The 21,620-nt window shown below is 51.4% G+C and overlaps 1 protein-coding gene across 2 annotated transcripts; it reads right to left on the reverse strand.

The window, feature by feature from the left end:
• Positions 1-60: 60 nt before the first annotated feature.
• Positions 61-21,322, reverse strand: CNTROB (centrobin, centriole duplication and spindle assembly protein). 2 transcript variants are annotated; one of them, XM_088027980.1, is made up of 19 exons: positions 20,482-21,322; positions 19,524-19,608; positions 19,225-19,306; positions 18,604-18,760; positions 17,587-17,703; positions 17,249-17,365; positions 16,802-16,900; positions 15,440-15,676; positions 14,948-15,094; positions 5,109-5,242; positions 4,582-4,707; positions 4,241-4,403; positions 3,257-3,515; positions 2,261-2,397; positions 1,977-2,040; positions 1,628-1,801; positions 1,352-1,484; positions 808-880; positions 61-585 (listed from the first exon to the last, which is right to left on the reverse strand). In XM_088027980.1, the coding sequence occupies exons 1-19, from the start codon at positions 20,752-20,754 to the stop codon at positions 472-474; spliced, it is 2,691 nt and encodes an 896-aa protein (XP_087884106.1). In that variant the 5' UTR covers positions 20,755-21,322; the 3' UTR covers positions 61-471. The 2 variants fall into 2 exon arrangements, with proteins under 2 accessions (XP_087884106.1, XP_027980872.1); XM_028125071.2 differs by having other exon boundaries at positions 61-597.
• Between the last annotated feature and the right edge of the window lie 298 nt (positions 21,323-21,620).

Genomic DNA, 21,620 nt, shown 5'->3' on the forward strand with positions numbered 1-21,620 from the left:
AAAAAAAAAGAAAAAGAACCAATAATCTCCCCAACAACCAAATTTTTACTCAAACTCTTTATATGATAATTTACTTTTGTTACAAGTTTGTTTTTTCTGATTATTAACTAATACATGCTTGTTTTGGAAAATGTAGAAATACAGAAACGTATAAAGAAAATTAGAATCTCCCATAATTCCACCGCCAACCACGGCTAATTGCTCTACACGTTCTACTCTTGAAACACTGAACCTTAGCGCACAGGAACTTCTCAAACCTAGCCCGAGGCGGTCTTTCTTCAAAGCCTTCGCGTCTTTTCCACAGAATAGAAAATGGGAACGTATAACGTAAAACACATACTCAACCCGAATGAGGTTTCTTTACAAAGTCGTTTCCTATAAAATCTCCATTTTCTCAGATACCTAGGAGTCAGAGACTTGAATACAGACCCTCGAGCGTTTAGTAAAAGAAGAGTAGAAAGGGCAAGGGGCTCATCTCCAGATGCCCCCCCGGCTCCTCGTGCTGCTGGGGGCAGGGTGCCCGCCTTTCCTGCGAACTGGAGGTCTTTCAGTCTTCGGGGCTGGAGCGAGGCGGCGAGGGAGCACCTGGGAGGGGATCTGGGGTGAGGAGGAGGAGGGGGAGTTGGCCTCCCGGCCACCGCAGAAAGGCACCGAGCACGAGGGGGCCACAGTCAGCCAGCAGAGGGGAGAGACCGCGCCGCCAAAGACGCACAGGAAGCAGGGGTCGGGCAGCAGAGAACAGAGCCGGCCGGGGACCAGTCAGCAGGGGCCCTTCCATGCCCCCACCCCTGCCCTGCTATCCCTCACCTCTTTCCGGGGGATCTCACCCAAGCGGGAGTCTGTGTTCCTTCTGGGGACAGTATCCCCTCGGCTGTCCGTCCTGCCACACCAATGGAGGGATGAGGATGGGGAGCTGCCCCCCCCCCGCCCCACTCCCCAATCCGTCTCTTGGGAGGAAGAACAAACGAGACGGACCTGGGGATCAAACAGGAAGAGACACTGGCAGACTCGCTAGTGAGTTATACCAGGAGGTCACAGTCCTAGATTCGGAGTTCTGAGCCGCAGGGTAAAGAGGGGAAAACTAAGGTAGGAGGACATGAAGACACGGGGGTGGGGTTTGCAGGTGAGGAGATGGACACTAGAAAGGAAGAGACCAGAGAGGGGCGGGAGCCGCGAGGGACCGAGGAAGTGGAGACCATGGGCCACTGCTCCCCGTGCTTCCGTCCCGGGGCCAGAACCACGGACGCTTCCCGGCGGACCGTGGACCGCACCCAGCCCGCTCCTCTCGGCCTGAGCCGGGCCGCCTGACCCCCGCCGTTCCGCCCATCCTCCCTGCCCTCCAGGCTGGTACCTGCCCTGTTCCTGCCTCTTCAGGTAGAGCAGCAGGTCCTCGGCAGGCAGCGCCCCCCAGCCCCGAGCCTGGTACAGTTTTAAGAGCTGAGACACATCCATCAGCTGCCCCGCGGGAGCCAGCCCGTCTCCACCTGCGAGGCGCGTCGGGAATGCCGGTCACCCTGGGGCCCCGGCGCCACCTCGCTGGGAACCCAGAAGGGCCTTCAGTCCCAGGTACCGGCTCCGCACCCAAGACCTCCCCTGTCTACATTCTGGGAAGCCAGGGCCCACGTACCCCTCTCTGGGGAGCCACCGCTGGGAGCACTGCTCTGGGAGTGGCTTGAGAGAGGCTCGTGCACCCGGAAAAGACTGGACGCCATGGCTAGGGGCACTTTGGTTTTATGAACGGGGGGTGGGAGGTGTGGCACGTGCGGGGCTGCTTCCTCCCAAGACGGGCCAGCCAGCGGACCTAGCAAGAGGAAAGAGGTGCGAGAATCAGGAAACAGGGCCAGAGCCCAGGACACCCCATCACCCAGCCCTTGTTAGGCTTTACGACCTTTGCCAGCTCCCAGAGGTCTGCTCCGGACAACCAGCTCCCACCTTCCCCACGCCCGGCCCCAACCTTCTGCAGAGTTGGCCCTCACCAGACTTCGGGGGCAACAGATCAACAGAGGGGGCCTCGCTGTTCTGGGGTACCGTCTCCAGCAGCTGCGGGGACAAGACAGTAAGGTTCCCGGAGGACCGGTCAGGAAAGAGACCTGGGTCTGGGAGGGAGGCAGAGGCCGGGGAAGTTCCAGAAGGGGCTTACGAGACAGGAATCAGACAGACTGGGACAGAAACTCCAGTCCTGAAAGGGGGTGCAGCCGCAGGAGGAGAAAATGAAGACGGGGAGAAGGAGGTGAGGAGGGACGGGTGGGCCCTCTCTTACCTGGTGCAAAAAATGCTTGAGGCCCTCGAGCTGGGAGGGGGCCGGCAGCCCCTGCTTGAGGAAGCTGTCCCCGTCGGACCCAGGATCTTCCTCAGGGAACGGCCGCTCCGGCCTGTGGTCAGGGTGGAAGTCCCCGGCTGGAAAGGGAAACGGGGCCGCGTGTGTGTCGTAGGGGAGGGGAGTCCTCCCCAAATCAAGCCCCCAGATGCCAGGGAAAGAGGCCTATTAAATACAGCAGGGGCATCCCAGCTGGGAGAAGTCTACAGCAGCTGGAGAGAGAAGGCACAGCTGAGTCCTGAGAAGTCTGCGCAGGAGGGGCAGGCTGTGCTACTGGGACTCTAAGCAAAGAAATCCCACCACAAACTCCCTAAAGAACAGAAAGCAACGTTCAGAATGGCTTGGGACTAAGAGACATGTTCGGGCCCTCGTTCTCCTTAACTGTAACTACATGATTTTTACAGCGAGAGTCGTGACGTAATCCGTCCCTCATGCTTCCCTGGCCCCGGGCTGTGAGGTCTGCACCACACAGAGCGCCGCCGTCCACCCAAGTCCCCGCTGACCGAGCCAGGAAACAGCCCTGCACCCAAGGAGCGCTCACCGACCCATCAGAGCGCCTCTCCTCGAACCGGACACCAATGTCTCTCTACGGCTGTCCACACTACCGGCTGGAGCCAGTGTCCCAGCTGGCCAAACCCACGTGCCAGCCGAGGTGAGGACAGCAAGAACCTGAGAGCGCGCGCTGGGCTACCAGGGAAAGGAGCTGCGCAGGGAGGGGCGGTGGCAAGAGCCCGCACGGCCCCGAGGCCGGTTCTCATCACCCCAGTGACATCAGACTCCCATGAGCTCCCACTCCCTTTATTCGAACCCTGCTCCTTGGACCTTCTGGTCACTGACACGTCTGGGAAACTAACTGCTTGAGCCCCACACAGAGAGGAGGTAACAGGGAGCCCAGGAGCGCGTACGCGGGGAACCCCAGTGACATGCAGCCCCGGTTACCCGAGGATGAGGTGAGGCCCAGCTTCGGCTCCAGGGGCTGGAAGGAGTGCTGGCTCTGGAAAGGGGGCCCCAGCAGGAGGCTGAGGTCTGGGGAGGGGCTGCAGAGGACAGGTGGGGCTCCAAGCGCCTCATCCCCCGCTTCCCGGCTCTGCTGCAGGACGGGCTTCAGGGCCACGGCCACGGGAGGCAGAGTCCACAGCCTCCGCTCCCCCTTCTCTGGCTCCTGAGGCCCAGGGCTGGGGGGCCTGGAGGTAGGAACCTGGGCACACGAGAGGCAGAAAGAGGATCATGCTCTGTGCACGTAAAGACCCGAGACAGGACGCAGACGCCTTGATGCCACGTTTAAGGTGACAAGTGAGTAGAAAGTCCCGAGGAGGGGATCTGGTAACATCTACCATCTTCCATCCCATTTTATAATGCGTATTTTTGACCTCACGATTCCATCTCCAGAAGCCTGACAGATAGGCTTGCACAAGCACATCTGTGAAGGATGTTTACGTCCGCTCTGTGCGTGGAAGGCGGACCTAGAGGACGACTCTGGCGTCCACGAATAAACACGGGGCCGAACGAGAAGCTGTGCGGCCACGCACGGGAGGCCACCCCTGGGGCCCAGAGCAAGCGGGGCAGGGGACGACAGTGAGCACTTCCCACTGCACCCCTTTCCGAACCGTTGGGATTTCCTTTTTTACCACGTGCACGTTATTGTCTTTTCCAAAAAAGATTTTAGCTTAAAATAAAAACTGAAGAACCACGAGGAGGAAGTGGAAGATGCCACCAGAACAAGGCCAGGGTGAGACTCCTCTTGGGCTGGGGAAGGAGAGCTGGGCCCTGCGGCCGGGGCCGGCCTGGGCGAGCGCGGTGACCACGGCGGAAAGACCGCCCTCGACGAGGCGGTTCTTCAAGGAAGCACACGGGGTTGCGTCCCCCTAACGCGGGTACTAGGACCGACCTCAGGACCAGCCGCGTTCGAGGGGTGATGCCTACCGGGGGGTTCGGAGGCAAGGTGGGGGCGCTGAGCAGCTGGCTGGCCTCCTCCCAGTGGGCGTGCAGCATGGCCTGGAGCCGCTCCACCAGCTCGGCCCGCTGCTCCTCCAGCTGCTGGTGGCCGCTCTGCAGCTCACGCACGCGCGCCTGCTCCCGGGCCAGTCTGCGGAGGGCGGGAGGGGGAGACGGCAGAGGGGAGGGCGGCCTCTGAGGCAGAGGGCCTCTGCGACCATGCAAGGGGCGGGGGCCACTGCGGACGCGGACAGGCCCCCAGGCCTGGGTTGGGCTCCACGCGCGGGAAACGGACGGAGGCCTGAAAGGGCCGCCGCAGGGAGCTGCACCTGAGCTCGTAGTCCTGAGCCACCTGCTGCTGCCTTTCCTCTCGCTCTGCCAGTTCCACCTTGAACTGAGCCAGCTGAGTGGACAGTTCCTGCTGGTGTTGTCCATTCAGGTCCTGCAGCTGCTTCCTAGGAGGACACGGGTGAGGAAGGAGGGCTGAGTCTGGAGACCAAAGTCATCAAATGGTAAAGGGCCAGAAGGTGCCCCTGGCAACGGGCGAGAGCGCCTGGCCAAGGCACAGCAGGGTTCGGGAAGCAGCGAGGGGACAGAGCGGGTGTCTCGGGACCGGGTCCCCAGGGGCAGAGACTGAGGTGAGGATGTATGGGATAGTGGTTCACTGAAGCAGCATTTCCAGAAAACTACTGGTAGGGAAGAGGGGTTGCGGGCAGTGGGCCTGGGAGGGGCGGGAGAGGGGCAGCTCTGTGCCGTCCCCATCAAGGCAAGGGCGCTGGGGACTTGGACCTGAGGGCAGCCAGGAGGGAGCCTGTGGGCTGGAGGGACCCGAGAGGATCCGGAAAGCGCTGGGTACCTGTGATGCTCCCGCAGGGAGGCCGCCTGCTGCAGGCTGCTCTCCTGGGCCTGCGCCAGGCGCTCGCTCACCCGCTGCTCCAGCTGCAGGGTCATCTCTGACTGCAGCTGGATCCGCTGGCTCTCACACCGCGCCTGGGGGTGAAGGAGGGCGAGAGCTAACAGCCCCGTCTGCGCCTGATTCCTGCCCCAAGGACAGACGGAGGCTCCCATGCGGGACTCGGCGGGACTCGGCGCTTCACAGGCGCGTGAAAGGAAAGGTGGCGCTGAACCAAAGAAAAACATTTAGCCAACAGCAGTGGTAGAGAGGAGGAGCCCATCTCTAGGACACGCAGCGGGCGTCCCCTGTCCCCTCCTCCCAAAGCAGGATCGGGCTGCGTCCGGCCTCTTCTTTCTCACCTCACAGGCTTTCTGCAGCTCACCGAAACCTGATTTCCCCCTCCCAGGCCTCCAAGACAAAGAGCTAAACTTCCAAGTCCCACAGTGATGATTTCTCTTTGTCTTCTGAGGCCCCCTGCAACACCTGCCGCCCGCGTCAATCTCCTCCGGAAGAGCGCGCCTCCCTCACCCCTGCCTCGCCAGCCGCCAGCCCCGTGACCTCGCGCCCCCTGCTCCCTGGCCGCAGCCCACTGCTCTTGCTCCAAGTGCCCGGAGGGGCCGAATGCTTTCCTGAGTTCTGTCCTCATGCTACTCTCTGACCGCGTACTAACTAGCATTCCAGGTCCGGGGCACGGGTGCTTTGACACGTGTTTAATAAACACGGAGCATTTAGGTTATATTTTTTCTTACCGTTTATACCTTAAAGCACTTTTTAAAAAAATATTTTATTTATTTGAGAGAGAGAATGAGATAGAGAGCATGAGAGGGGGGAGGGTCCGAGGGAGAAGCAGACTCCCTGCTGAGCAGGGAGCCCGATGTGGGACTCGATCCCGGGACTCCAGGATCATGACTCTTAACCAACTGAGCCACCCAGGCGCCCCTTAAAGCACTTTCTAAATCTCTCCCTTTAGCTGGACTTTAAGCCCACACACCCAGAAGCCTCCTGAGTAAGTGCACTTGGCTACCCCTCAAATAAAACACATTCAAAATTGAGCTCATTTGGTGTTTTCCGCTCGAACGTTCTCCTGTTCTGTTTCTTGCCTTAGCTAATGGCACCACTCCCCACTGGAACGCCCACGCTACCTGAAACCCTGAGTCATCCCTGACCCCTCCTGCTTCCTTCCGCCACCTTCCTTAGGGTCGTTCCTTCTACTTCCTCAACACCTCCCGATCTTACTCCTCCACTCACGACTAGGGTAATTCAGTATTATCTCACGTCTACCTGATCTCCTGGCCCCTATTCTACCCGCCACCCTCTCTCACGTTGGCCACAGTAGATCCTCCACTTTGTGCCTGAGTGAGTATTCTAAAACACAAATGTGCTCAATTTTTTCGCTTGTTTGAGACCATCTGAATGCCCCCATTGCCTGAAGAACGAAGTTCTGGCTGCTTGAAATGGCCTACGCGGCTACCCACCCACCCCTCTCTCCCATCATACTAAACTCTTCGTTATTACACCAATGCTTTTGTTTTTTAATTTTTAAAAATTGTGGTAAAAGAGACCACATAATATAAAATTTACCTCCTTAACTACTTTTAAGAGTACAGTTGAATAGTTGTTAACCCTATTCACATTCCTGTGCAGGTCTCTAGGACTTTTCATCTTATAAAATTAAAACTCTATACCCACTGAACAGTCGCTCCCCATTTCCTCCCACTCCGGCCCCATTCTAACTTCTGCTTCCTGATATTGACTACTCTAGATAGCTCATTACTTAAATTCTTCTAGTGTGAAAGTTAATATATACTCCCTCTGAGCCGGCGACAGCACTTTAAGGAATCTATCCTATAGATTTATGTATAATGATGCTCACTGCAGCGCTACTTTTAATAGTGAAAAAGCTGGCATCAGTGCACATTGCTCATCAGAAGGAAAAGGCTTAAGAAAACGACGATTCACCCATTCACTGCGACATTATACAATTCTTCAAAATCACGGCGTACATCTATCTACACGTAGTGGGAATACGGGACGTGGAAAGGTATTTACATTAAGAGGTAACAGTAACAAGTTGCAGCAAGTGTGTATGTTTTTTTTAAAGCAGCCACCCACGGGGGCACCTGGGCGGCTCAGTCGGTTGAGTGTCCGACTCTTGGTTTCACCTCAGGTCGTGATCTCAGGGTCCTGGGGTCGAGTCCCACGACTGGCTCCGTGCTCAGCCAGGAGTCTGCTCGGGGTTCCCTCTCCCTCTGCCTTCCCCACTGCTCCCACCAGCTCGTCCGCCCTCTCTCTCAAGGGAACAAATACATCTTAAATAATAAAGCAGTAACCCACAAACTCAAATGAAAAGATCCTGAAAGGACATACACACAAAGGGGTGTGGTAAGGAAAGGTAACCAAGACTTTCTACTTCTGTATTATTCAAACTTGCCTTACAGATAACTTTTATAAATCTTAAAAGTATTTTTAAACTTCTGTGGGAACCACCCAACCATGTTGATGTTGGCTCCCTTCTTTGTCCATGATATTTACCTCCAATAAATTCACTTTGATTGAAATATGCATGTTATAATTTCTGAAGTAACCCCAAAACAAACAGAAACTTTAAAACTAGCTGACAAAAGAAAATGAGAAAAAAGTAATGAATCTAAAAGATGACAAGAAAGGAGAGAAAAATAAAGATTAAGTAGGTAAGACAAAATAAAATCTAAAGTTGAAACATAGATCCAACCATAAATAAATAAACTGAATATAAAAGAATTTGATGCTCCAATTAAGAGACAAATATATAAAGGCTGAAAGTAAAGATTACAAAAATATTTGCCAGGCAAGCTCTACTTTAAGGAAAAAGCTTAAAAGAATATTTTTAAAAAGGTTGGTGTAAATGCAGTAACATTATATTATTAAGCAACAAGAGATTCTAAGATAAAAAGCCTGAAGAGATAAAGAGAGTCACCTCATATGGATAACACATCCAATTTACCAGGAAAGATGTTATCAATTTTTAAATTTATATGCTCTTAACAACGGCCTTAAAATGTGTAAAGCAAAAATTGACAGACTACAGGAGAAATAGAAAAATCCAGTCAGTGAGATTTTAACAGAAAAAAAATCATTAAGGAAACAATGATTTAAATAGCACAATTACCAAACTAGACACACATACAAATAGACACATGTAAAACAACAATTCACCCAACAACTCACCCAATTCACCCAACAACTATAAGACACATATTTTCAAGCACACATGAGACACTTAGAAAAATGGACCATATATTAGAACAGAAACTAAGTATCAAAAAATTTCGGGCACCTGGGTGGCTCAGTTGGTTAAGCGACTGCCTTCGGCTCAGGTCATGATCCTGGAGTCCCGGGATCGAGTCCCACATCGGGCTCCCTGCTCGGCGGGGAGTCTGCTTCTCCCTCTGACCCTCTGCCCTCTCGTGCTCTTTGTCTCTCATTCTCTCTCTCTCAAATAAATAAATAAAATCTTAAAAAAAGAATTTCAAAGAATTTAAGTAACAAAAATACTATATTCTCTCATATTTACCAGAAACTCAGGAGTGATGGGGGCAGGGGCAGGGAGAGAGGAGCAGGGAGGTCCAGTCCAACAGACAAAATGTCAGCTGGTGAATCCAAGCGTCATTCATTACACTATTCAAGCAACGCTTTGTTAAGATAGAAATATTTCAAAACAAAAAGTTGTGTGGAATACACATAAGCAATTTTTTAAAAGACCATGCTCTCTAATCACAAAATTAAGCTGTAAATCAGTAATAATAAAAACAGAAGTAGAGGGGCGCATGGGTGGCTCAGTAGTGAAGCATCTGCCTTCAGTTCAGGTCATGATCCCAGGATCCTGTGATCAAGGCCCGCATCGGGCTCCCTGCTCAGCGGGAGTCGGCTTCTCTCTTTGCCCCTCCCCTGGCTCTCTCTCTCTCTCTCTCTCTCTCTCTCTCGTACTCTCTTAAATCTCTAAAATCTCTTCTAATATCTAAAATCTTAAAAAAAAAATAAGTAGAGGGGCACCTGGGTGGCTCAGTTGGTTAAGTGGTTGACTCTTGATTTTGGCTCAGGTCATAGTCTCAGGGTCGTTTCAAACTAAACTAATTAAATAACCAAACACATACATATATATACATACATACACACACATGAGAGATTTTTCCACCAAGAAAAAGATCTCACATGGGAGGTCTGAGTTCAAAGAAAGCTAGAACAACAAAGAAAATAGTAAATTATGTGGATACCTCTAAATGAATATTGGCTTTACAGAACAATATTAATAAGGTCCTATGGTGGTTTTTTATTTAAAACAGAATTTAAAAACTGATGTCATGGAAAATGGCAGGGTAGAAAACTGCAAGAGTCAGTCCTTCTGCCAAAACATCCATTGAGATGGGGAAAAAATATCAAAACCCACTATTTGGGAACTCTGGAACCTGAGCAGATACTTAAGCGAGCAGGAGAGTGCTTGATGAAGGCGGAGGCTGCTGGACTTTGGTACAAGAGCTGGGGATGTGAGCCTGCTTCCATCCCCCAGCCCTTGGCCCTCTGCAGCCACAGGAATGGTAGCCCGGGAAACTAGAGAGACTGGCTGAAGTGAGCGTGGGCAGTAAGGACCTTATCCTCCAAAAACATGGGACTGGGCGTTTTGGACAGTTTGGCAATTCCCTGAGGAACCAGAGCAAACGACCACCTTTTTTTTTGGGCCCCTGCAGATGCTTCCCTGGTAGCATCAATCATAAGATTTAAAGACAGGGTGCCTAGGTGGCTCAGTTGGTTGAGCAACTGCCTTCGGCTCAGGTCATGATCCTGGAGTCCCTGGATCGAGTCCCGCATCGGGCTCCCTGCTCAGCGGGGAGTCTGCTTCTCCCTCTGACCCTAACCCCTCTCGTGTGCTCTCTCTCATTCTCTCTCTCTCAAATAAATAAATAAAATCTTAAAAAAAAAGATTTAAAGAGATATATACTCATTTGAGAGAAGAATTCAGACACTTAAGAAAATCTCTGTCAACTCACAGGCTAATCAAAGAGATAACAGAACAGAAATGTCAGTCACCACACACAACAAGAAATAGAGACTGCAAAAACAGTTTGAAAAAGTCACTATACAAATGGATGGCTGCAGGTATCAAAAAAAAAAAAAATCATAGCACATACCCTCCCCAGTGTCTATCACCCAGCCACCCCATCCCTCCTACCCCCCACCACTCCAGCAAAAAAAAAAAAAAAAAAAAAAAAAAAATCTAAGGAGAGAGAGAATATGATTTCCAGAATTACTACATTATAATAGTTAAGACGTCTAGTTCTCAACGACAAATTACAAAACACAGAAACAGGAAAATATGACTCATTCAAAGGAAAAAGAGAATTAGAGGTGCCTGGCTTGCTCAGTTGGTACAGCATGCAACTCTTGATCTCAAGGTTATGAGTTCAAGACCCACGTTGGGTGTGGAGAGTACTTAAAAATAAAATCTTTAAAACAAAACAAAAAAAGGAAAAAGATTTGACAGAAATATTTCCTGTGGAAGCCCAGACATTGGGATTACTAATCAAAGACCTTAAATCAACAGTCTTAAATATGCTCAATGAACTATTTGGACAATAAACTAAATGAAATCAGAATAATGTATGAACAAATAGAAAACATCAACAGAGACAATAGAGACATAAATTATAAAAAAGAACCAAATAGAAATTCTGAAGCTATAAAGTACAATCGATGATATGAAAATTTCACTAGATACCACTACATACCCCTATTTCACTATATACCCCTATTGAAATAACCAAAATCCAGAACACTGACCACAACAAGTGTTGGAGAGAATGTGGAGCGACAGAAATGCTCATTCATTGCTGATGGGAATGCAAAATGGTGCTAGGACTCTGGAAGACATTGTGGTGGTTTCTGACAAAACAAAATGTACTCTTCCCATACAATGTAGCAACCACACTCCTTGGGTATTTCCCGGAAGGAGTTAAAAACTCAGGTCCATACCAAAACCTGCACATGGCTGTTTACAAGCTTTATTCTCAACCGCCAGAAATTAGAAGCAACCAAGATGTCCTTCAGTCGGCACACAGATATATAAACTGTGGCACTCCAGACAGTGGAATATTATTCAGCACTAAAAAGAAACAAGCTAACAAGCCATGAAAAGACGCAGAGAAACTTAAATGCGTATTACCAAGTGAAAGAAGTGAGTCTAAAAAGGCTACATATTGTAGGATTCCAACTATATGACATTCTGGAAAAGGCAAAACTGTGGAGACAGTAAAAAGATCAGTGGTTGCCAGGGGTTAGAGGGGGGAAGGGATGAACAGGCAGTGCACAAAGGATTTTTAAGGCAGTAAAACTGAGTGTGACACTATAAAGGTGGATACATGTCATCATAAATTTGTCCAAACCCATAAAATGTACAACAGCAAGAGGGAACCCTAATGTAATCTATGGACTCTAGGTGATAATGACGTGTCGATATAGGTTCATCAATTGCAATGAACGTTCTACTCTGGTGGGAGATGTTGGTAATGGGGGCAGCTACGTATCTGTGGAGGTAGGGGGTATATGGGAAATCTCTGTACCTTCTGCTCACTTTTGCTCTGAACATAAGACTGCTCTAAATAATAAAGACTATTTTAAAAGTTTCACCAAAGGGGCTCAATGGCAGAGTTCGGCAGGAAGAAGAAAGGGCCAATGAACTTGGCAACAAGCAACAGAAATTATCCAATCCAATGAGCAACAGGAAAAAACAATCAAGAAAAATGAACAGAACCTGAGGGGCCAGTGGGACATCATACCAACCGAAGCATTAGCAAAGTCCCAGAATGACAAGAGAGAAAGAACAGGGAAAAAAAAAATCCCCCAAAACAGCCAAAAACTTCCCAAATTTGATAAAAGACATAAATCTACCCATCCCCAAAACTCAACAATCTCTAAACAATAAACTCAAGGAGATCTACACTACGACACATCATAGTCATATTGTCAAAAGCCAAACACGGAGTGGGGCGCCTCGGTGGTTCAGTTGGTTAAGCGGCCTACTTTGATTTTGGCTCAGGTCATGATCTCAGGGGTCATGGGATTGAGCTTGCACTGGGTTCCAGCTCTGTGTCAGCTCCATGCTCAGCACAGAGTCTGCTTGTCTCTCTTCACCTGCTCCTCCCCTGGCTCATGTGCACACTCTCTCTCTCTCAAATGAATAAATAAAATCTTAAAAAAAAAAAAAAAAACAAACACAGAGAAAAGAGCAAGAGAGAAGCACCTGGTCACTTAGAGCGCCTACGTAAGAATAACTGCCAATTTCTCATCAGAAGTCAGAGAGGCCAGAAGGTGGTGGAATGACATATTTCAAGTGCTGAAAGAAAATCACCTGTCAAGTGAAACAAAAAACAAAAACCTTCAAGAATGAAAAAGAGGGCGCCTGAGTGGCTCAGTTGGTTAGGCGGCTGCCTTCGGCTCGGGTCATGATCCTGGAGTCCCTGGATCGAGTCCCGCATCGGGCTCCCTGCTCGGCGGGGAGTCTGCTTCTCTCTCTGACCTTCCCCCCTCTCATGTGCTCTCTCTCTCAAATAAATAAAAAAAATCTTTAAAAAAAAAAAAATGAATGAAAAAGAAATTAAGCCATTCTCAGAAAAACAAAAGCTAAGAGCATTCATTTCTAGTAGACCTGACCTACCAAAAAATGCTGAAGGGAGTCCTGTAGGCCGAAATGAAATGAGATGAGACAGTAACCTGAAGCCATATGAAGAAATAAAGAACCCCAACAAAGGTTCCTCTGTAGGTAAATACAGAAGCCTGTGTTACCGTACTTTCAGTTTGTAACTCCTTTTTTCCTGTAGGATATAAAAGGCAGATGCACAAAACAGTACCGATAAATCTGCGTCAATAACACCATGAAAGCGGAGACGCACAGATGTACAGGGACAGGGGCTACACGCTATTGAAACTAAAGTTAGTATTATTCAAACTAGGTGACCATTACTTTAAGACGTTAATTGTAATCTCAAGGGGAATCCTTCAGAAAATACCTTTAAACACGTACAGAAAAGGAAAAATGAAGAGAATCAAAAATGGTGCATAAAATATTGATGAAATACCCCCCAAAAGGCAGTAATGGAGCAACTGAAAACCAGAAACAAGTAAGATGTATGGAAAACAAATAGTTAAATGGCAGAAATCAGTCCTTCGCCAGTAATTACTTTAAATGTAAATGGATTAAACTCTCCAGTTAAGAGGCAGGAATTGGCAGAATGGATTAAACAACGAAACAAAACATGATCCACTATATGTGGTCGACAAGAAACTCACTTCAGAGACAAAGACACAAAAGCCTCTTAAGTGAAAGGATGAAAAGAGCCCATGCAAATAGCACCCAGGAGAGCTAGGGTGGGGGCTAGATTATCATTAGACAAAATAGACTTTAAGCCAAAAAAAGGTTATATCAAGAAGACATAACAATATAAACATCTGTGTACCTAACAGAGCCCCAAAATATATGAAGACAAAATGGACAGACTTCTTGAAGGGAGGCATGGACAGTCCTACAGTAATAGCTGGAAACATCAACACCTCCCTTTCAATAATGGATAGAACAATAAGGAAATCGACGACCTGAATAACACTAAAGTCAGGCACTGGATCCAACAACGAAATGAACAGACAAAAATCCTTGCCTTCAAAAAATGCAGAATGTAGTATATCAGGAGAAAAATTCAAACAGGGAAGGGGAGCGGGGATTGTCAGAGGTTGCAGATCTCACTCAGTGGGGTTGGGAAAGACCTCACTGAGTCAAGAGTAGTTCTGTCCCTCAACTATCATCTATCACACTACTTGAAGAATGTGTGCGCTAGACAAACTCCCCCTCTAGCTGGTGGCTCCCCGTTGGCCAGGACAATTCCCCGCTCCCAGCACGGAGCTTCCACAGTGGGGCTGCCGAGTAGACTCCGTGAACCAACGCACACCCAGCCAGCGCCAGTCTGGAGGGCTAAGGCAGCTTACGTGCCGATATGGAACTGTACTAACATCTCTACCCTCGGCCCTCCACAAGAAGTTAGTTTCCATGTGGTCAGTCCGCCAATTCCGTGGGTGAGGTGAAAAGAAAAAGGAGGGTGTTCTTCCCAACACTGGCCTCGCTAAACCAGAAACGGGGTGCGTCTCCTCACGTCCATCATTAATAAGGAAAGTCTCTCGGGCTGACTTGCTCTGGGAACCTCAACAATGTGCGCTTAACACACAATTCACACACACAGTAGTCCCCCCTCCACGGTTTTGCTTTGCGCAGGTTCAGCTATCCGTGGTCAACCGTGGTCCGGAGGCAGGCGATCCCCCTTCTGATGTGCTGTTGGAAGGTCAGCAGCCTAACGCTGTGTGCTCACCTCCTTCATCGCCCCCCGCGGGCACCTCCCCATCTCTCATCCTCACCAGAAGACGGGTGGGCACATGACAGTAAGATGTGCTGAGCGAGAGACCGCATTCACGTAACTTTTATTACAGTCTGTTGCTCTAAGTGTTCAAGTTTAATACGAGTTATTGTTCATCTCTTACTGTGGCTGTTTCATAAATTCACCTTCACTGTAGGCGCAGACGTACAGAAAACACGCAATACGTACAGGGTTTAGTACTACGCGCGGTTTTGGGCACTGTATCCCCCGTGGATGAGGCAGAAGCCTTTAGGGGTAAAAATTCTGGGAAAAAATGGCAGTGTTGGCATGACTCCCAAAAGGTCCCCGGGTCTCAGACCTACTTGTCCTAACGAGGAGGGCAGCCTCGGGCACCTGCCGCCACCTGACCTGCACCAAGCTCATCTCCAGCTGCAGGGTGTCTCGCTCTCTCCGAGCCGTGTCCAGCTCCCCTTCCAGCCGCCGCACCTCCGACTGCACCAGCGTGAGCTGCTGCTGGGCCTCCCGCGCCACCTGCGCCTCCCTCTGGGTGTTCCCCTGGGAAAGGAAACCAAACTCAAGTGTGCGCCTCCGTTCCTGCCTCCTGGTCACCTCCGTTCCCCAAGCCATCGTCCCGCACCCTGAAACCCAAGCCGTTACTCTCCCTCTTCACACCTGACTATCTGCTCGGCTCTGGGGAATCTCACTCTTTCTGCCTTCCGGGTACTGGCTGCCCCCGGCCCTGCCTGCTGGCCCCACAGCCTCCACCTTGTCCCCCCCAGACGGGTCTTCACTCTGCAGCCCAGCCCCCCCACCCGCCACCCCATATTCTGACCTCCCATCTCATTCCGTCATTCTGCCCTTCAGCTGTTGCCCATTCCCCAACGGGACAGCCGCTCTCACCTTCTCCTTTTCCAGCTGAGCGTGCACCTCCTCCTGCAGGGCCCCGTGGCGCTCCTGCAGCTCGCGCTCTTGCTGGGCCCAGGCCTGCCGCTCTTCCTCCAGGGCCAGCTTCAGCGCCTCCAGCTGTCGATGCTCACTCAGCTGCCCAGCCCGAGCGTCATCCCGCTCTTCCTGCAGGGCCCGGCACCGCTGCTGCTCCAGCTCCAAGCTCAGGGTCAGAGCCTGCCTCTCCTCCTCCTGGAGCCCCAGGGAAAACCAAGATCCTGAGCAAGCCCTCAAGAGAGCAGCAAGCTGCCCCCTTACCCCCATACGCTGCACCCGCTGAGAATTCTGCCCGCTAAAAAACAAGAGTCGACAAGCCCACAGGACTGTGACATGGTAAACAGGAGCGTCTGTTCCAGAATTCGGTACATCTGGGCTCAAATCGGTTTGCATCCCAGCTGTCACTCACTGTGTGTTCATGTCTAGGGCCTACCTTGTGAGGATTCCAGTAAAAAGCGCACAGAAAGCAACTAGCACAGTGTCTAGCACATAGTAAGCACTCAATACACAACACCTGTCACTATCATCCTCAAAAGAAGCTTCACAAAGAGTAGAAAATCCAGCCTCTGATCATGAACCAGCCGGCCAGCAACCATGACCGGCGCTGTTGGATCAAGCCTGTGAAGGGGCGCCTGGGTGGCTCAGTCGGTTAAGCGGCTGCCTTCGGCTTGGGTCGTGATCCCGGGGTCTTGGGATCAAGTCCCGCATCGGGCTCCTTGCTCGGCGGGGAGCCTGCTTCTCCCTCTCCCTCTGCCTGCCTGCTGCTCCCCCTGCTTGTGCTCTCTATCTCTTCTGTGTCAAATAAATAAATAAAATCTTTAAAAAAAAAAAAAAGCCTGTGAAGATGACAAGTAACAGCGTGCATGTCGCAAGCATGCATCATGCACACAACTGAGTTCCAGGCCTGGCTGCTAATTCATATGAGTAATCATCTTATCATTTCAGCAATAAGAAACCCGATTAAGTCTCACCCCATATACCTTTTCTGGCTCTGCCCTAGACCAGAGATCCCAAACCTGGCCCGATGCGGGGCTCGATCCCAGGACTCTGGATCATGACCTTAATGACTGAGCCACCCAGGCGCCCCTGCCCTCCCCCGACCCCATGATCCATGATTCTAATGAGGCAATGATTTGCAGAGTCTCTCGAGCCAACTTGGCGGCTGAGCCCGGTCTGCAGAGGATCTAGTAGAACGAGTGTTCTAAGGGACACATTTGGGGAAACACTCCCCTGGTGCGGCTCCCACAACCCACCGATGGCCCACAGCCCCTGAATTAGTTAGCAGCCTCTAGTGGAATGGACCGAGCCCGGCATTCTCACCAGCGTCTCTCTTTCCCGTTGCTGCAGTCTGGCACTTTCCTGTTCACGATTCAGGGCCTCCATGGCCTCGGAAAGGCTTTGCTCCAGGTGGGTCACTGTCTTTCAGGGACAGGGGGACACGGGACAGAGAAACAGAGGGGAATCCCTGCAGGTTATACTTCAGAAAGCTTCAGCGATAATAGACTAAAAGTGAGACCTAACTCAGTGACTTGGGGGCCTAAGAGAAGACTACGTGGTGTGGGGAAATCTGGGAAAACATGGATGATGCAAGTCTGGCAGCAAAAACAGTGAAGTGGGGGGGAAATGGGGAGAAGAACAGCCAGGCCGGTGACTCCTCGAGACTGAGCTCAATCTGCTAGGGACCCGGATTCGGAGCTATCTGGACTCCCTTCCCTCTATCGATCTGCGTGCCCTAGGCGCTCATGCCATCCGATTCAGGTTGCCCACCTCCTGCTGCTTGCTTCTGGTGAGCTCGGCTGCCTGGCGTTCCTCCTGGAGCCCCCGAAGCACCTCTGCCCGCTCGGCCTCGTGACGGTTCCAGCCCTCCACCACTCGGGCCAGGGTCTCAGGAGAGGAAAGTCAAATGGAATTTCAAAGTAATTTTTTTGCCCTCTTTCTGCCCGCAGGGGTGGGGTCAACAGCCACCTTCTCCCAGGGGTCAGGAACCGCCCCCCCCCCGCCACAAGCTCCTAGCGTGAACAAAGAAACGCTGGTAAGCCATCTCATTTTTACTATTCCTTGGTGCCCCCCACAAGGGACCCACCCGCATTCTGCTACCCTGGCACCTTGTCCAACTGTTCGATCATGGTATCTTTCTTGCGGTCAGCAGTCACAGCCACAACTAACTGCTGCTGAAGCTCTAGCACCCGGGTCTGTAGGGTCTGAATATGGCGCTCACAATGCTGGGAAGGAGGAGAAGAAGTCTGGGTGTTACTATCCCTAATTTGACCAAAGCATCAAACTTCCCAGCACCTCTTGGCGTAAATGGGCTGGAGACAGGGTGCCCAGGTCCCAGGAACAGAAGAGGTTTGGAGAAGAAGGATCAGGAACTCGGGAGCAGGAACCTTGAGGCCCAAGACCTCTACTAGCTCAGGAGACACGGGCTTAGCTTCCAGGCTATTCCATTTCCTGGATCTCTGGGGAGAAATTTCCACGGAACCTCCTGGCAGGAGACCAACAGCCCACACTTCACAGAGTGGGAGGCGACTCGTGCCTAAGCAGCTCACTGGGCACAGTGAAGGTTGGCAAGGAGAACACGGCAAGGAGAAAGGAGAAAGCCTTTCATTCAGGCCCAGGCAGCTTCAAACAGACGAAGAGATGGTTCCGAAAACGACAACACAACCAATGACTGTAACCTCTCCCCTGCCTAGTCCGCCTCTCTGCCCCTTTCAGATAAGCTGAGGTTTGCAGAAATAAAGTCCGTCGTATCACCAGTAGCTATAAAGCCTTCACACAAGCCAGCAAGGTGTGCTGTTCATTCACCGCACGCTTCTGGAAAGTTTCCGTGTGCCAGGCACATTCTAGACAGTGCTGAACAAGATAAGGTCTGACCCTCATAGAGCTTAGATTTTAGAGGGGAGAAGCACACAAGATATATCAGACTATGATAAGCTATTACCCGAGGGACCTGAATGCCCACCCGGAGGAGAGGTGTGCATCGCAGACAGGATGGTCAAAGTCGACCTCCCTGAAGAGCCATCTGAGCAAAGTCTCAGCTTACAGGCCCTCAACCCTCAGCCCTTCCCAGTACCCAGCCTATTTCTAATCTTTGCTGCTTTCAAAAGGAAGCCTTGGTGACTCACCTTGCGACGGGTGTGTTCGGAATCCAGTGCATCTCTCAGGCCCTGGAAATCCGGGGGATTGAGGGGGGGCCCCGGCCGAAGACTGGCATAGCGGGGAAACAACTCCTCCAGGGCTTGGGCTGAGCTAGATGGAGATAAGCCTTGCAGGGGCCGGGTGCTGAACAAAGCAGGCAGAGAATATCAGGGTGCGGAAAGCTTTCGAGAGCCCCTAGTCTAACTGTGACACTCTACAAACGAGGAAACAGGAACTCAGAAGGAGCAAGAGACTTGGCCAAAGTCATAGAGCTAGACAGCACTCAGGTTCTGTGATTCACTCCACAGTGCTCCTTCTTGTCTACCACACTCCCAGCAGTAAAAGTCTTAGCAGAAACAAGCCAACTCTTCTGGGGGAAGAAGGACTAGAGGTGGGGAGAAAGCCAGGTACTAGCCAGCAGATGGCCACAGTCCTGAAGGAGTAAAGGGGACAGAAGCCAGGGAATAAGGATGAAAACTGAAAGCTAAGGAACAAGCACCTTAGGTCCCTGGGAGACAGAAAAGCAGGAAAGACAGAACTCAGGCAGAGAACACTGCCTCTCCGAGAAGACAAGCCAGCCAGCTAGAAGAACCCCAAGGGGAACTCACTGAAGCAAGGTGGCTGTGCTGTCACTGTCAAAGGAGTCGTCTTCTCGTCTCTCTGAGCCAGGACCCGGAGTGAGGGGATCCCCTGCAGGCAGCCAGAGGGACCCCCACAGCCAGGGTCAGGTAAGGATAGGAACCCTGTCTCTTTGAAGATGAAGAGAGGAGAGGGCCTTTCCTTTCGACTTCACCCACTCCTCCAGCCCCTCTCCCAAAGAACTGGAGCCTTTCCTCCTGAACTCTCTTGTCTTGGACGCCTTCCTTTCTCCGCCTTCTCCCACCCCTTAAATCTGGGTTTAACTCACGATAGGCCGTATCCCGGGAGTTTTGGAGCATGCTCTGGAGTTGACCCCGAACACTTTCCATCTCAAAGATATGCTTGGAGCCATCCTAGAAAAAAGCAGCATGGAAATCAGATGCAACCCGAATGATCTTATGTTTTACACACCGCCAGGGTATGTGGCATCTGGTACCCCCTAAAACCCAAGAGTTTTTACTCCAGCACCTGGGACAGCCAAGAAAACTGGAACTGACCCAAAAAGGGTTGAAACTCAAACGTCTACAGAAGCCAGGCACATAGTGTAAATAAATTAATTGGGCACATTAAGACAAGGCTGGGGTGCCTGGGTGGCTCAGTTGGTTAAGCGACTGCCTTCGGCTCAGGTCATGATCCTGGAGTCCCGGGATCGAGTCCCACATCGGGCTCCCTGCTCAGCAGGGAGTCTGCTTCTCCCTCTGACCCTTTCCCCTCTCGTGCTCTCTCTCTACCTCATTCTCTCTCTCAAATAAATAAATAAAATCTTAAAAAAAAAAAAGACAAGGCTGGTGAGGATCCTTTGCCAGCTAGAGAGGAAATACCTCAGCTAAAGACTGTAGAGTCCGTGGCTATCAGTCTTTCAAACTCTGGAAGACCTAACCAGTCTGCAACACTAATAACCAATCTCCGTGACATGTGTAATCGATTAGACCGCGTCTGAATAATTGACATGCCAAAGTGTAAACCATACAATCAAACTAGCTTTGAGCTGGAAGGAGCTTAGCAAATTTTGCTATCCTTAAATGCCTAGTTCTCTCTTGAACTGAAGAAACCTTATCCTCGCTTAGTGCCCAAGTCCCAGTCAAAGCACAGCAACCTGTCCCTTGGTGCAGGTATCGCCACATTAGGAGTTCAGTCCAACAACAGGAGTTCAAATCTCAGCAATCTTTTTTTTTACGACCTCCCATTCCAAGACCCTAGAGGTACCCAAGACACACCTCTCTCACCTTTTTCTTCAAGTTGTTCTCCAAGCCAACCGGCAAGCTGTGACTCAACTCTTGGGCCAAGCCATCTAACATCTCGTGGGGAGGGAGGGAGGTGGTGGGGAGGTACAGCTGGGCTCGGGCGGTGGCCTCCGCCTGACGACTGAGATGCAAAGAAGCATAGAGCTGGGAGGTCACCTCAGAGGATACTTGGTTCAGCCCAGGGGCTTCTGATGAATCACTCAGGAGATCCTCAGCCCGGAGAGGTGAACTGGGGCTGGTAGCTGATGTCGCCATAAGTACAAGCACCAGACAACTGCAGACAGCAGAAGTGGGAACTCCTGGTCCTGCTTTAGGAGATTCCAGGGGGGGAAGTGCACCGAGAAAGAAGATTTGGGGGAAAGGAGGAAGACTCCAAGCCAAGGATCCTTGGTGAGTGACGGTAGGGAGGCTTTCCGGTTAGAGGAAAGGTTTCCAGCGGTTCCAGAGGCCATGGGAGAGGGCAAAAGCATTTCCTTCCACGGCGCGTGCGACCGGTGGAAAAGGAGGGTACAGCAAGGAGGGGGTGGGGACAGAAGACCGAGGGGCGACAGCCCCACTGCAGTTTCCCTGGAGTGCTGAAGACCAACTTCTGGCACAGGCTTTTAAATTCTCGCACCCAGAACCTGCAAACTGAATCGTACCCAACCCAAGAGCGGCCTGGTTTCCCTCCAGCAGTCTTATTTGGCCCTCACGGGGCCCGGGTCTCAGGACCCTCACGCTCCCCACCTCCTCACGCCCGTCGCCATGCACCTGTTCCACCCACCGTCAACCCTCCTGGGTATCCCCTCCGACCGCTCCTGGCAAGAAAGCCATAGCAAGGCTCCTCAGAATCCCCCCCCCCCCCGCTCCGTGCTATCCCAAGAGAAACTCTGTGAACCCTCGGCCACCCCCTCAAAGTCGGCCGCCCTCCAGCCTAGCCCGAGATCCTCCACCCGGACCACCCCTGGCAACTCCTCGCCACACCGCCAGACCTCCGCCCCGCTCAGTTTGCCAAGGTGTGGCCCAGAGATTGTCCCCCTCCCCCGAGCCCCGGTCCGGGAGACCAAGGACCCCTGCACACCCACCCTCGCCGCCTTCCCCACACTCAAGAACCGTTGGCAGCCTCCCGCCCCCCGTCCGCA

This window comes from Eumetopias jubatus, unplaced genomic scaffold (assembly GCF_037043125.1).
Source record: "Eumetopias jubatus isolate StellerSeaLion01/CBP00866 unplaced genomic scaffold, mEumJub1_p1.0 scaffold_10, whole genome shotgun sequence".
Lineage (NCBI taxonomy): Eukaryota > Metazoa > Chordata > Mammalia > Carnivora > Otariidae > Eumetopias > Eumetopias jubatus.

What these genes read in the sequence shown, in the direction of transcription:
- CNTROB (XM_028125071.2), bottom strand. Translation starts at nt 20,754, where the DNA reads ATGGCGACATCAGCTACCAGCCCCAGTTCACCTCTCCGGGCTGAGGAT. An exon ending in CTCCCGGGATACGGCCTATC is followed by an intron (nt 19,307 to 19,523) that starts GTGAGTTAAACC and finishes GGCTGCCTGCAG; the next exon opens with GGGATCCCCTCACTCCGGGT. An exon ending in CCGAACACACCCGTCGCAAG is followed by an intron (nt 17,704 to 18,603) that starts GTGAGTCACCAA and finishes CCTCCTTCCCAG; the next exon opens with CATTGTGAGCGCCATATTCA.